The sequence below is a fragment of the Myxine glutinosa genome, chromosome 7, assembly GCF_964187855.1.
Source record: "Myxine glutinosa chromosome 7, kmMyxGlut1.1, whole genome shotgun sequence".
Classification (NCBI taxonomy): domain Eukaryota; kingdom Metazoa; phylum Chordata; class Myxini; order Myxiniformes; family Myxinidae; genus Myxine; species Myxine glutinosa.
Genome location: NC_136267.1, coordinates 95,784,057 through 95,800,590, shown reverse-complemented (window position 1 = coordinate 95,800,590; position 16,534 = coordinate 95,784,057). Strand labels below are relative to the sequence as shown.

Sequence of the window (16,534 nt, the reverse complement as noted above, 5' to 3'; positions counted from 1 at the left end):
ACCCACCAGGTCCACGTGGACGTGGTCGAAACGCCGTTCAGGCACGGCGAAAGGTGCCAGCGGGGCCTGGGTGTGGCGGTGGACCTTGACCCGCTGGCAGGCCGTGCAGGCGTTGGCCCAGTCGCGGATGTTTCGTCGAAGGCCGTGCCAGACGAAACGCGCCGACACCAGCTTCTGAGAAGCTTTCCGGCCCGGGTGAGAAAGGCCGTGGATGGAGGCGAAGATGCGGCGCTGCCAGGAAACGGGCACGATGGGGCGAGGCTGGCCCTGGGAGACGTCGCAGAGCAGGACGGTGCCCGCGAAGGGAATGTCGGCCAGGCGGAGGCCCGTGTCCGCCGCACGGAGTGCCTGCACCGAGGCGTCGGTGGTCTGGTCGGCCGCCATGAGCGCGAAGTCCACGCCGAGGTGGACCGTGTTCGCGCTGGCCCGAGAAAGACAGTCGGCCACGGCGTTGTCTTTGCCGGCGACGTGCCGGATGTCCGTGGTGAACTCCGACACGGCGGAGAGGTGGCGCTGCTGGCGGGCCGACCACGGCTCCGTGACCTTAGCCATTGCGTAGACCAACGGCTTGTGGTCGATGAAAGCCGTGAATGGGCGGCCCTCCAGGAGGTGTCGGAAATGGCGAATGGCCAGGAATAGCCCGAGCAGCTCGCGGTCGAACGTGCTGTAGTTTAACTCGTTCGGCCGGAGTTGCCGGCTGAAAAAAGCGAGTGGCTGCCAAACCCCGTCCACCCATTGCTCATGGACGGCGCCCACCGCGTAGTTGGAGGCGTCCGTCGTGAGGGTGATGGGCGCGTTGAGCACCGGGTGAGCCAGCAGCGTTGCGTCGGCGAGGGCCCGTTTGGCGCTGGCGAAGGCCGCGTCCATGGCCGCGGACCAAACAATGTCATGCTAGGCCGGCTTGCCCTGGAGGGCCTCGTAAAGGGGCCGCATGAGCTGAGCAGCGCGGGGCACGAATCGGTGATTTAAATTCACCATGCCGAGGAACTCTTGGAGGGCCTTGATGGAACGGGGACGCGGGAACGTGGTGATGGCCTCGACCTTGGTCGGCAGCGGCACGGCCCCGGTCTTGGTGATGCGGTGGCCCAAAAAGTCAACGGTCGTCGCGCCGAAGTGGCATTTGACCGGGTTGACAATTAAGCCGTGCTCGCTGAGGCGACCGAACAGTGTTCGGAGGTGGAGGAGGTGCTCGGCGCAGGACGTGCTGGCGACGAGGATATCGTCCAGATAGACGAAAAGAAACGGCAGGTCGCGCAGCACGCCGTCCATCAAGCGCTGGAACGCCTGGGCCGCGTTCTTGAGGCCAAACGGCATCCGTAAAAATTCGAACAGGCCGAACGGCGTGATGACGGCCGTCTTCGGGACGTCGGCCGCCCGGACAGGTACCTGGTGGTAGCCCCGTATCAGGTCAATTTTCGAAAAGATGACCCGTCCCGCAAAACGGGCGGAAAAGTCCTGAATATGCGGGATCGGGTACCTGTCGGGGGTGGTAGCGTCGTTGAGACGGCGGTAGTCGCCACACTAAGGCAGTCTACCTAATATTCCATAGCGTTTCAAAAAAATTCAACGTAAAATGTGCAACAATTACATTTAAGAAAATGCTTCGAGTGTTTAATTATGTTTACGTTTTTTAAGTTTACCAACACATTATGTCAAACATCCGGATCTGTTCATTACTAAACATTGGTGAAAAAGAACGATATCAATTAGATACAGTATTTTCCGTATTGCTTCTGTTATTGTCATTTAAAATTCCGATTAAACATCAATAACAAGAAGAAGAATAATACGAAGAAGAATAACGAGAAGAAGAATAACAATAATAATAATAAGAAGAATAACAAGAAGAAGAATCACAAGAAGAAGAATAACAGGAAGAAGAATAACAACAGTAACAACAAGAAGAAGAATAACAACAATAAGAAGAAGAAGAAGAAGAAGAATAACAAGAAGAACAAGAAGAAAAGAAGAAGAAGATCAAGAACAAGAACAACAGAAGCCGAACGATGTAGTTCTTCAAAAAGGACGAAAATTCAAAAGAATATTAAATGTTTTTTTTCCAAAAAAAAACGGATTTAAAGTACCATGATCTGCATGCAGAAAGAAGGTAAGAAATAGTTAAGCTGTTACCATTTGGTTTTGTAACTCCAATAACTCCTTCTCAATCAGTTGGAATTGTGTCATTACGACTAGGCCTGTAGCCGAGTTGTTGCTAATATATTTTCTTAATTTGGTCCTTCATCGTGATCGTGAACTATCCAGCATTGAACAAACAGAGCAGACTGTGTGGTGTGAGGTAATCTAACCGTTTCTTCGTCAACAAGAGATCCCGAGTTCTTATCTTACGATAATTCACCAAATGTCCGTCTGTCCGTCCGTTTGAAGGTACCACAAAAACGGCTGAACCAATTGCAACGATATTTTGGGTGTGTAATCCTGGGATCTCCTGGAGTAAAATAGGTAATATTGTTTTTCCACTTTCAGCTTTGGCCTCCAGCATTTCCAGGTTTGGACTCCCGCATAACGTTATTTTCCCGGGTGCCGCACAAACGGCTGCACTGATCGCTGCACGGTTGCACCGATCGGACTCGGTGACCTCAGACAAAGACGTTTTATAAGGACATGGGTTGAATCCCTGCTTGAGAGAATGCCAACCCCCTCCCCGCCATCACGGCCGTCTCTCCAACTCACAATCCCATGAGATATGCGGAAAGGATGACCCAAAACCAATTATCTTCTTTTGATTCGTATATAAACATCATTAAAAGTAAATAATGACCTCGGCCAAAGTTTTTTTTTTTTTTTGGTTTTGTTTTTTTGTATACAAGATCGAGGCTCGTGAAAGAGCGAACATTAATCACACAGAAAGACAAACAGACAAACAGACACATAAAACAAATAACATCAGGAGTGGTAGACAAGATGGGGAGAGAGGGGGAAGGACACAAACACAACATTTGAGAGCAGGGACCGAGAGACATGGAGACATCGAGAGAACTGTGGGAGGGAGAGGGCTTTGGGGGGGAGGCATGGGAAGGGGGGGGGAGGGTGGGAGAGGTATAAAACATATGGACACTGCCAGGACTTCCAGGAAAGAAGTTGGAATTTCAAACAAGGTGGATCTGGGGTGAATTAGTGGGGGTAGAAAAGATCAAGGTTTTGGATGGGGGAAGATAAGAGATGGTGGTGAACAGCTGTTTTAAAGACCTGGAGGGAGGAGTGTGATTGAAGTGAGTGTGGGAGTTTGTTCCAGAGGCGGGAGAAAAGAGGAATGAAAGAGTGAAGGTGAGCAGAGAGCCGAGATGTCGGCAGTTTAACCATCAGAGGGTGGCTGGCAGATCTTGTGCGACCTGTAGGAATATTTGGGGGACAGAGCACAGAGAGAGCTGGGGGAGCAAGGCCGGAGAGGAGTCGGTAGAAGACAGAAAGACCACCTACCTGCCTGCGGTGAGTGAGTGAAAGGCCCTCAGAGATAGCTTCATCGCGGGAGATTCCAATGATTCTGAAAGCTTTGGAATCAACAGCGTGAAGCCGAGCCAGGTGTGAGGCAGGAGCACCAGCCCATAGGGGAAAACAGTATTCCATTGACCTGCGGATGAAAGCCTTGTATGTGGTGAGGAGCTCAGGTGTGCCTAGGAAGGACTTCGCACGACGGAGGATGCCCAGTCGGCGACTGGCTTTGGAGGCCAGCTTGGAAATGTGGTTTTCCCAAGAAAGATCATGGCAGATAGTGAGACCCAAAAGCTTGAGCGACAGAACTTCTTGGAGAGGATTGTTGAGAAAGTAGATGGGAGGGTTGTCCAGTCGATCTTTTTGGAGAGACATAGTAAGAGTGTGAGATTTGTCAGGATTGAAAGACATGTTCCACTTGTTTTACCAGTCTGTGATTTTGTCCAGGTCTTCAGAGAGTGAGAAGGCTGCAGACTGCCGATCTGAGGGATGAGGAATGGAGCGGCAGAGAGTGGAGTCATCAGCAAAGAGATAGAGAGGATTTTCCAGAGAGTCGGAGAGATCATTGATAAAGACCAGAAAAAGCACAGGGCCCAGCACACTGCCTTGGGGAACTCCAGCCTGAACAGGAAGGGGAGATGAGAGAAATCCATTCAGGGCCACACGTTGACTACGACCAGGGAGGAAGTCCGCAAGCCATGCATGGAGATTTCCATGGATACCATAGGAGGAGAGTTTGGTGAGCAGAGCTGGGTGCCAGACCGTATCGAAGGCACGTGATATGTCAAGGGAGACAGCTCTGATTTCCTGTTTGGCATTGAGGACCTCCATCCATTGTTGAGACAGCAGAAGCAGCATGTCCAGAGTAGAGTGACCTGGTCTGAAACCAAATTGATGATCAGAGATCAAGCCATTGGAGAAGAGGAAAGATTTCATATCCGAAGCAATGATGGATTCCATGACTTTGCTGATAATTGGGAGCAGGCTGATTGGTCTGTAGTTGCAAGGATCTGTTTTTGCACCTTTTTTGTGTAAAGCGGTAATGTTTGCTGATTTCCAGGATGCTGGCAGATGACCTTGAGCAAAAGATAGGGTGAAAAGAACAGAGAGAGGGTGAGATAGAGCGGCAGAGCAGGATTTTAGGACCCGTGGGCTGATGCCGTCTGGTCCAGTTGCAGAATCAGAGTCGAGGTTTGACAAAAACTCCTCCACCTTGTCAGGAGAGAAGGACACAGAGTCCAGGAGCAGTTGGGTTCGACTGGGAAAGGTGGGAACAGAGAGAGATGGGTTTGGGACGAAGGATTTTGAGGCAAACACAGAGTTGAGGCATTCGGCTTTGTCACGTGCGATGTCATCTGTGTGGCCATTTGAGGTAAGGGAGGGGATGGAGGGGGAACAAACACCAGAAACGGATTTGACCAGACGCCACCAGGATTTGGAGGAAGGAGACAGGTTTGAGAGTTCATTCTTGAGTGAGGAGAGATAGTGCTTCCTGGCACTCCTGAGGGTAGACACACACTTGTTCTGAGCTTGGTGGAAGGAACTGAGATTGCCTTCAGTTGGATTAGCCTTCCAAGAGGCAAAGGCAAGTTGTTTCAGGGCAACTGCCTCACCACAAGATTCAGTGTACCATGGATGGGAGGAAGGGTAAGACAACTGAAGGCGAGATGGGATAAATCTGTGCATGAGAGAGATCAGTTTGCTTTGGAAGAATTCCCAGGAAGAATTGATGTCAGAGGCAGTGGAGATGGGAGACCAATCCAGATGATTGATGGCTGCTTGAAGACCGTCCCAGTTGGCCTGAGTGAAATGCCAGACTCGTCGACGCTGAGGCGGCTCTCTGAGAATGGCCAGAGAGATGTCCACTTTGACAAGCACATGATCAGAAGAACCGATTGGAGCAGAAGAAGAGCAGCAGACATTAGCAGGGAAGTTTGTCATAACCAAGTCTAGAAGAGAAGATACTCCATTGGCTGAGATCCGGGTCGGGAAATTGACAGATTGTGTCAATCCCAGTGAGTCACAGAAGTCCTTTGCTGAGGTGCCATGACTGGTGAGAGAGGAACCCACACCCAACCAGGTGGCATGATGACAGTTGAAGTCACCACATATGAGGAAGAGAGAGTTGGGATGAGTGGATAGAAGTTGGTCCATGTTGTCAGACAGTGAAATGTAGATGGAGTCATCACTGTTTGGGGGACGGTACAGAACACATATGAACAAAAGGTGGGAGCGGAGAGGAAGCCGTAGCCAGAGGTACTCCTGGGGGTGAGGAGGAGAGAGGGCAGTGCAAGGAGAGTGAGGAAGAGAGTTTTTGATAAAGATAGCCACCCCACCACCAGGCCGAGGCTCAGGTCTATCATACCGGAGGAGGGAGTAACCAGGAAGAGATATTAAGGAATCAGAGACATCTTGAAGGAGGAAAGTCTCTGTTAAGCAGATCAAGTCTGGATTGTCAGAGGCAACCTGTATGGAGAGATCAGTCATGTTTGAGCGAAGGCCCCGGATGTTTGAGGTCCATACCGTTAATGAAGAGAGAGGGGGAGCATCGGGTACAGGACAGGGGAGGGGAGGAGTAGGGTAAGATGAAGGATGAGAGGGGGAGGGAGGGAGAGCAGTTGATAGTGTGTCAGAGATTGCAGAAGAGTTCCAAGAAAGGGAAGGATGAGGAGGATGAAAGGTTTGATGGTGAAGGGATGAGGCACAGTGAGGGGTTGTTTGAGGGGGGCAGAGGAAAGTAGAAGGTTGGGGGGGGGGTGGAGGTATGAGATAGAAGGGAGACGAAGTGGGGAGGAGGCAGCTTTGAGGAGGAGGGGGGAGGAGGGAGAATTGGAGAGGAATGGTATGGGGGGAGATTTGAATGGGAGGGGTTGGGGGGGAGTTTTGAAGGGGAGGAGTGAGGGGGGAGTTTAGGAGGGGAGGGGCAAGGGGGGAGTTTAGGAGGGGAAGGGCAAGGGGGGAGTTCAGGAGTGGAGGGGCAAGGGGGGGATTTGGAGGGGAGGGGCAAGGGGGGAGTTTAGGAGGGGAAGGGCAAGGGGGGAGTTCAGGAGTGGAGGGGCAAGGGGGGAGTTTAAGAGTGGAGGGGCAAGGGGGGAGTTTAGAAAGTGGATGATTAATGAAAGACGAACATTGAAAACAAATTGGGTTTGTTGTGATTTTCAAGTTAGCAATCCGATTCAGAACGATGGAGGAGGGATGGAATGAATGTGAATTTAGACCATGTAGTGAGGGAGACGTATAAGATATTGAATTTCTTTTTTTTGAAGTGGAATGAGTTGGAGAGGAAATTGAGAAAAGCCTTTTAAATAGGAAGAAAAACAGCGTGTTGTAAAATACCACTGAGTAAAACACTGAAGGGGAAAGGTTAAACATATTTAAATAATATATTTAAACAGAACCGTGAACAATCTTATATGCACAAAATACCAACGGGGGGAGAGCCGAGAGGGACCACCACGAGTCACGTGAACAGGGCAAACGGTGGATGGCAAGGAGATAATGGGGGCGGGGCGAACAGCACACCTGGACAGAAAATACAGGATGAGACAACAGTACACGTGGAGAAAGGAAAATAAATGTTTTTGGTTTGTTTTTTTTTGTGGGGGGGGTGGGGGGGGTGGGGATTTAGAACGTTAGACAGAGTATTATGTTCGGGGTAGAAGGGAAAAAACTAAGAGCCAAGCAAAACACGCTTAAGTTAACAAACACCGACGGGGGTACAACTACAAGGCCGCACACGAGGAGCAGAACACGATTAATTAATTACGAGTTACAGGAAATTCAAACCAAAACTAACTATAATCAAACAATAATGCATGGACGATAAAATAACGATACGAGTTGAAATTTGACAATCTATCTGGGGAAATGGGGGAGAAACACGTGGTCGAAGAACGAACGAACGAATAAGAATGAATAAACGAATGAGAACAGAGAAGGAAATGGTTTTTTTTTGTTTTTTTGAGTTGAGATTTACATAAGGAAGTAGGCTATGGGGTGAAAAGACTGGGAAAACAGAGAACGAAAGTTATTGGATCACAAACGACGGACCGCTGAGAGAAAAACAAAGCCTCAAGGTTGTACAGTATACACTGTACAAGGCCTCAAGACACGACACGAATTAACACGATTTTCAATACAGGTATGAAAGATTTGCACCAAAAATCTTCGTCGGGAGACAATATATACACCATAAAATAAATACAGTTATAACGAAAATACAAAAGGGAACAATTACTTAACTTCGATTTCGATGGAGAGCGTGGAGAGCTGAGAATAAATGAACCCTCGCCAGCAAGACCGGAAACGGAAGTCAACGGAAGTCAAAAGACCGGAAACGGAAGTCAAACGTCATAGGTCAAGTTCAAACGATGTGGGTTTAATCTCTACATGAGAGAATTCCATATAGCTATTTGGGTGGTGTATAAGCCAACAGATCGCTGTCTCCATCGATCTTGCTGAGGCCGTAACACCTATCGCTCAAAATCCTTTTAAATGTTGACTTGGTAGTTTTTACAATGAAGGAAACATTAACAATGTTGTTAAAAGTTTATTTTGTGATTAATTTGTGATTGGAGTTATGTTGTTTGGAATGAAAAAAGAGATATCGAGTTCAAGTAAATGACGACATGCCGTGATGGTTTCTACTTTCTGAACGTGAACTTCGCGGATCGCCATATGCAGATTCGCCACGGACCCATGATCGATGTTTCTATACGTGAGCGTACCCATTTGTTTGCGAACGGGTACGTTTTTCATGGAAGTCCTTCATGAACTTGCTGTTCATGTCTGATGTGCGACTGAAGGTGCTACAGGAATGTGGAATTTATTGGTTTCATGCTTCAGCATTCGCCGTTTCTGCATTGCCTGTTTGCTTCCGGCCTCCCACCCGTGCGTAGCACGGGTATCTCACGAGTACTAACAATCCAATGAACGTTTAATTATTTATTTTTAATCAAAACGAATCAACAGCTGAAGCATATGCATTGATAACGCATATCACAGACTCAAGATGCATTGTATCCTTCCAGATTGTTCTTCATTTTTATGCCTCCGCCGACAAAGTCGAAATTATGTTTTCAGGTTGCCCGTCCGTCCGTCCGTCATATATTTTCGTTACCGCAATAACTTGAGAACTGCTGAAGGAATCTTAGTCAAACTCGGTGCAGGTATGTATAATGAGGTAAAGATGTACTGATTAGATCTTGGAGTCACGAGGGCAAAGGTCAGAGGTCATGTTAGTTAAAAATCCTGTTACCGTGATGACTGGTGAACCAGTGATGGGATTCTGACTAAAGTTGGTACAAGTATGCATTATGATGCAAAGATGAACTGATTAGATCTTGGAGTCACGAGGTCAAAGGTCAGAGGTCATGTTAGGTAAAAATCCTGTTACCACGATAACTTGTGAACCAGTGATGGGATTTTGCCCAAACTTGGTATAAGTATATATTATAAATGCAAAGATGAACTGATTATATTTTGGCATCAAAGGTGAGGAGTGAGGTTATTTTGGTGAGGTCGGAGGTCATGTCAGGTAAAAGTGTGATACTTGAGAACAGCTGAATATATTGAAATCAAACTTGGTACAAATATGTATAATGATGTAGTAATGTGGGCGGAGGGATATCGGTCGACATCGTGACATCGAAGAGTGTCGTTCTGGTTTTGGATATAGGATTGGATTGAGTAAGAGCTCCAGGGTTCCACACTTACATGATGGTGGAATATGTTAAAGGTAATAAAGGAACCATATCATCTGCAAGGGAAAACAATCATGATTGTGACTATATACAGAAAGGCAATGTGAATGGCCGAGGTGGCAAACCTCGCATCATTAGTTCCACCGAGGCGTTGTGGAAGGCAAACTCAAATAAATCATATACCTGCAGACACACCAAAGGAGTAAGTACTTCAGGCTTGCCATTTTTCTTCCTTTCGTTGACTCGCTAATCCAGCAGTTTAGCATGCGGTTTGGTAGTTTGGCCAAGCAGGCTGTAAGTAAGAGCCATGAGTTTGATTCCTTCACAGTTGAATTACTGGATCAGCAACCTTTGGACATCATCTTGAGTAACTATAAGGAGGACTTGCCTATGCCGTCCACATTCGAGCAAGAGTTGGTGTTTTGGTGCCGTATGTGGGACGGCCAAGACAGCAAGCCTGATGACATCTCAACAACTCTTGAAGACACTAAAACGTGCTCACTGGTGTGATACCTAAATACCTAAATATCACCAAAATCATAAATTTGTTGCTCCTAACATCTGTGACATCCAGTGGTGTTGAAAGGGCAAACTCGTCAGTGAAATCCATAAAGAATGCATCCAGGAGCACCATGGGGAAGGATCGATTCAATGCTTTGGTGTTATATGTGCACAAAGATATTGAGTTAGACATTGAGAGGATTATGGACATGTATGCAAGAAAACATCACCAAAAGATGTTATTCATGGATCCACTGTCCGAATACCTCCACCATCGAAGGTGGATGGAGGTTATGTTTTCCTCCCTGTCTGTCTGTTTGTTTGTTACTTGCCGGAAAAGATTCCGGCAAGTATGTTGATTGGTTGGTTTGTCGATCTGTCTGCTTGTTACTTGCCGGAAAAGATTCCGGCAAGTATGTTGGTTGGTTGGTTTGTCTGTCTGTCTGTTTCTGTTTGTTACTTGCCGGAAAAGATTCCGGCAAGTATGTTGGTTGGTTGGTTTGTCTGTCTGTCTGTTTGTCTGTTTGGTACTTGCCGGAAAAGATTCTGGCAAGTATGTTGATTGGTTGGTTTGTCTGTCTGTCTGTTTGTCTGTTTGTTACTTGTCGGAAATGATTCCGGCAAGTATGTTGATCGGTTGGTTTGTTACTTGCCAGAAAAGATTCCGGCAAGTATGTTGATTGGTTGGTTTGTCTGTCTGTCTGTTTGTCTGTTTGTTACTTGCCGGAAAAGATTCCGGCAAGTATGTTGATCGGTTGGTTTGTCTGTCTGTCTGTCTGTTTGTCTGTCTGTGCACAGCACTACGTCTACACCATTGCACCTAGAATCGCCAAACTTCACAAACATATTTGTCTTGCCCTGGAATAGACTGTGCCCAATTGATGACGTCATAAGTCACGTGGTTTGGCCGCCATCTTGGAAAAACCGAAAATATTTGCACCTATCTCCGAAAGTGATGAATAGAAAAAATGGAGACATGGCTCATTGTAAAGAACTCTCCATGGGGAATAAAATATGTTAATGATGATGTCATAGGTGCGTCCATTATGACGTCATAATTCGACAAGTACAAAACTTCATCTGATCAAGATGAAATTTCTTGAGCATAATCTAGGAATAAATTAGTTTAGATAATGATGACAAAATAGATGATAGTAAACAAATAATGATGATGTCATCGGTCACATGGTTCGACCGCCATATTTGTCCAAAATGGCCGATAAAAAAGTGTATTCCGGCAAGTCCACGGTCTCTGACCGCTTTTATTTCATTTGTTACTTGCCGGAAAAAATTCCGGCAAGTATGTTGATCTGTTCGTCTGTCTGTTTGTCTGTCTGTGCGCAGCACTACGTCTACACCATTGCACCTAGAATCGCCAAACTTTGCACACATATTGGTCTTGCCCTGAAATAGACTGTGCCCAATTGATGACGTCATCGGTCACGTGGTTCGGCCGCCATCTTGGAAAAACCGAAAAAATTTGCACCTCTATATCTCCGATAGTACTGAACAGAAAAAATTGAGACATGGCTCATTGTAAAGAACTCTCCATGGGGAATAAAATATGTAAATGAGGACGTCATCAGTCACGTGGTTCGGCCGCCATCTTGGAAAAACGGCAAAACGTTGCGCCACTATATCTCCAAAAGTGCTGAACAGAAAAAATGGAGACATGGCTCATTGTAAAGAACTCTCCATGGGGAATAAAATATGTTAATGATGACGTCATCAGTCACGTGGTCGGCCGCCATCTTGGAAAAACGGCAAAACTTTGCACCACTATATCTCCAAAAGTGCTGAACAGAAAAAATTGAGACATGGCTCATTGTAAAGAACTCTCCATGGGGAATAAAATATGTTAATGATGACGTCATATGTCACGTGGTCGGCCGCCATCTTGGAAAAACGGCAAAACTTTGCACCACTATGTCTCCGAAAGTGCTGAACAGAAAAAATTGAGACATGGCTCATTGTAAAGAACTCTCCATGGGGAATAAAATATGTTAATGATGACGTCATATGTCACGTGGTCGGCCGCCATCTTGGAAAAACGGGAAAACTTTGCACCACTATGTCTCCAAAAGTGCTGAACAGAAAAAATTGAGACATGGCTCATTGTAAAGAACTCCCCATGGTGAATAAAATATGTTAATGATGACGTCATCAGTCACGTGGTTCGGCCGCCATCTTGGAAAAACCGAAAAAATTTGCACCGCTATATCTCCGAAAGTACTGAACAGAAACAATTGAGACATGGCTCATTGTAAAGAACTCTCCATGGGGAATAAAATATGTTAATGATGACGTCATCAGTCACGTGGTCGGCCGCCATCTTGGAAAAACGGCAAAACTTTGCACCACTATATCTCCAAATGTGCTGAACAGAAAAAATTGAGACATGGCTCATTGGAAAGAACTCTCCATGGGGAATAAAATATGTTAATGATGGCGTCATATGTCACGTGGTCGGCCGCCATCTTGGAAAAACGGCAAAATTTTGCACCACTATATCTCCAAAAGTGCTGAACAGAAACAATTGAGACATGGCTCATTGTAAAGAACTCTCCATGGGGAATAAAATATGTTAATGATGACGTCATATGTTACGTGGTTCGGCCGCCATCTTGGAAAAACCGAAAAATTTTGCACTTCCATATCTCTGAAAGTGCTGAATAGAAAAAATTGAGACATGGCTCATTGTAAAGAACTCTCCATGGGGAATAAAATATGGTAATGATGATGCCATCGGTCACGTGGTTCGGCCGCCATCTTGGAAAAACGGGAAAACTTTGCACCACTATATCTCCAAAAGTGCTGAATAGAAAGAATTGAGACATAGCTCATTGTAAAGAACTCTCCATGGGGAATAAAATATGTTAATGTTGATGCCATCGGTCACGTGGTTCGGCCGCCATCTTGGAAAAACCGAAAACCATTGCACCTCCATATCTCCGAAAGTGATGAATAGATAGAATTGGGACATGGCTCATTGTAAAGAACTCTCCATGGGGGATAAAATATGTTAATGATGACGTCATAGGTCACGTGGTTCGGCCGCCATCTTGGAAAAACCGAAAAAATTAGCACCTCCATATCTCCAAAAGTGCTGAATAGAAAAAATTGAGACATGGCTCACTGTAAAGAACTCTCCATGGTGAATAAAAAATGTTAATGATGACGTCATCGGTCACGTGGTTCGGCCGCCATCTTGGAAAAACCGAAAAACTTTGCACCTCCATATCTCCAAAAGTGCTGAATAGAAAAAATTGAGACATGGCTCAATGTAAAGAACTCTCCATGGGGAATAAAATATGTTAATGATGACGTCATCAGTCACGTGGTTCGGCCGCCATATTTGTCCTAAATGGCCGATAAAAAGTACATTCCGGCAAGTCCTCGGTCTCTGACCGATTTTTCATCTGTCTGTCTGTTTGTTTGTCTGTCTGTTTGTCTTTCTGTCTGTGAACAAGATATCTCAAAAAGTTGTTGACAGATTTGGACGAAATTTGGCAGAGATGTAGCGCATGTGACATGGACGAAATGATTCGATTTTTGTGAAGATCCGGATTCGGATCCGGTTACTAGAATTTTTTAAGTGATTCTTCACAATTGGGAGATTGGGATAAAACCAACATATAGCAGGATATCTTAAACAGTTATGGATGGATTTGGACAAAACTTGGTGGAGAGGTTGGGTGTGTGACAAGGACTAATCAATTCGATTTTGGTGAAGATCTGAATATAGATTCAGAAACGAGAATTGTTTATTTTTTAAGTGATTCTTCACCATTGAGAGATCGGGCGAAAAGCGATTATATAACATGATATTAAAAAAGGTTATGGACGAGTTATGACTAAACTTGGTGGATGAGTTGGTTAGATGACAAGAACAAGCCGATCAGATTTTGGTTCAGAACAGAATCCAGATCCGGCCTATCAGTGGGATTCAAAACATAAACTGTTCAGCCTGGCGGAGGTATGCGCTCAACCGAGTGCTGTTCTAGTTCAATGTGTTTCATCAGACAATCACAGTGACGTCACACATCAACTTTGTTGGCCGAATGCTTATTGTCGTTGCAGTTTACCTCGGAACAATTGATTTATTATTATCATTATGCCATTTATTGCATTATATGCAATTTTTGCTTTTCGGTCATTGGATTTTTATCATGAGATAATAATGAAAATAAATGTTGAGTTTTGAGCAAACGTTTTATCACCCATGTACTTATTTTCAAGTGTATTAGAGCATTATTTGTCTGTATTTAAAATAGTCTTTAGAATTCATGACAAAAAGAAACACCCACAAAAAATGTTCCCCTTGCTCTGCTCGGCGAAATTATCTTTTTCAATACAATGTAATTTTTTTGTGCCCCCCCCCCCTCACCCCCAACCCCCCCAACCTGGAATCCTGGATCCACCCCTGTAACCTGTTGTGGACAAAATGGCTTAAAACAAAATCACCATTCTCCCCTATAACTGGATCCAGTAGAATTCCACTTTACACATCTATTGTTGCTTCGGAATAATCTCCCAATTTTATATTAATTTTTCCCTCCACCTTGTTGTAAGTTTGTAAGTGCTGCCACTCTCGCTCTTCATTATACAGGTCTTCGATTCGCATTAATGAATGCATGAAAAACAGAGACTTGAAAATGATAAGTTATTTGATGACTGAAGGTCACCACAATATTTCCTTACAAAAAAGTACGATTCACATACCATAAAAACTCTTCAGCATCATTGAAATATCACTCCTTTTTCCAGACCAGAGTTGATTCTCACTTGCCATTCCATATTACCGTTGATCACTATTGGGATACCACACATCCAATATTGAATACCACAAAGCGCATTTATTTTAAATATGTTATCCAATCTCCAGGACAAATTGGATAAAATGTTTAGATATTTGTCCTGGCCTTCACGATCATGGGTCAAATTGGAGACATTGCGGTGCTACATCCTTCCTTCAGTACCCGCCAACATACTTATCGTTCAAACCCGCTGAGTATCGGAATATTCCTGCCATTACCACGTGTCATCGCATCGACATGTCCTGAGCACGGATTTGGAACATCTCCTGGTAGAGGTTTCACTGTCGTCGTCGGTTTCGTTGGTGTGTTTGTTGGAGGACCTGTTGGAGTACAAGGGATGTGGGTGGAAAGCACATGGACAATGTTCCCTTCATGGGTGGTCATAATTTTGTGGAAGGAAGGGGGTGTGGAGGGCATGATCTGTCATGCAGGAGGAAAATGGTGAATAAAGACACGTTACTTAATTGGCACAAAGTGTATTGTTTGGTGTTTGTTGCTGACCATATATTCGCTGGATCCTCTGGATGTCATTAGGTTGGAGATTGAAGGGGTTGCGGTAGCCACTGTAGAAGGGAGCCATAACGGCGCTTGGATCGGCTGAGTGGGTAAGGCCCAATGTGTGACCCAGCTCGTGGGTGGCAACCACCATTAGGTTGATACCTCTACTATTATCCGTCCATGTTTCATCCTCATCAAAGTGGATACGGCCATCTTCAGGAAAAAAGGCATGTGCCAGTGTTCGTCCTAGAGTGGGAAGTGAAACGAGGCACATTTGGAACAGAGGAATAACAGCAGTAGACAGTGGAGGACATCCACACTCAAACACTTCTTTTTGGGATTGGGGGTGGCAAAGTGTGATACAGAGTTGCGGCACATGGTGGAGCTAGAACACAGAGGAACAGGGCGTAACAAAATGAACAAAAAACAGTAGGAAGAGGGGCAGGGGACACACCAAAGGTAGGGTTGAGTGATCAAATAGATGGAGACTCGGAGGCATAATAGACGTGGGGAAGAATGAGAGCAAGGGATACAGAGGTTGAACAAGATGGATGCAGCCACAAACTCCCAATCACAGAAGTGGAAAGAAAAACTTGAAACCTGGAAAGTGGTGGGGTTGGGGAGGGTTAATAGGGGGAGAAAAAAAACATCATGGTTGCAGATGACATGTGGTTGTGAACAGATGTCTAAAATTCCTGGAGGGAAGTAAGAGATTGAAGAGACTGAGGAAGTTGGTTCCACAGATGGGGGAAAATGGAGCTGATGGGTGAGTCTAGATTTTTGGAGTTTCACCAAAGGAGGTTACTGATAGACAGCGTGGGCCCTGTACAAACCTGGTGGTGAGTGAGCATGGAAAAGGAATTGGGTGCAAACTCAGAGGGGAAAGCAGTATTCCATCAAGCTGCAGATGAAGGCCTTATAGGTAGGTGAAAGTTTAGATGTGCCAAGAAAATAATACGATGGAGAATGCCCAGACATTGGAGGATGACTGGCTTTGGAGGCCATCTTAGATATGTGGGTTGTCCAAGACAGATTTCGGTTGAAGGGAAGGTCCAAACGTTTGAATGACTGAACATTCTTCAAGAGGATTGTTAAGGAGGTCTATGGTAGGGTTCCGCAGAAGCTTTTTTGAGAGAGACAAAGGGAAAGCATGAAATTTGTTAGGATTGAATGACGTTTTCCAAGTGTATGACCAGTACATAATTCGATGAAAGGTCTGCAGAGAGTGAAGAGTACCCTGTGGCGGACACGAAAGCACTGACGTGGTGACATCACCCCGCACACCAAGTGGGGGTGGGCCACGCCCGGGAGAGAGGCGTGGCCTCACGATGTACACGGGGCGCGCAGCCCTGAGCAGCTCAGTGTTACAGTGAGCTCTTGAATAAAGACTCTTACAAATTACCGCGTTGTCTGCTTCCTCCTTGCTTACAAGTAGCGTGCGTAACACCGCGCTTTACTGGTGACCTCGACGTTGGATCTGCCGTAGCGATCCTTCCAAACACGACGCCATTGCCATGGCAAACAGCGCGATGTCGGTTAAACTTCCCGAATTTTGGGAGGCCCAGG

General features: G+C 45.8%; 1 protein-coding gene across 2 annotated transcripts in view; it reads right to left on the bottom strand.

The window, feature by feature from the left end:
- The window catches only part of LOC137431434 (matrix metalloproteinase-19), a 76,632-nt gene that overhangs the window by 7,976 nt on the left and 52,122 nt on the right, over positions 1-16,534 (bottom strand). For both annotated transcript variants that reach the window (XM_078782020.1, XM_068122749.2), the window contains exons 5-6: positions 14,972-15,214; positions 14,689-14,790 (exon numbers count right to left, since the gene is read on the bottom strand). In XM_078782020.1, coding sequence (XP_078638146.1) covers positions 14,689-14,790; positions 14,972-15,214 — 345 coding nt within the window. The remainder of the gene's footprint in view (positions 1-14,688; positions 14,791-14,971; positions 15,215-16,534) is intronic.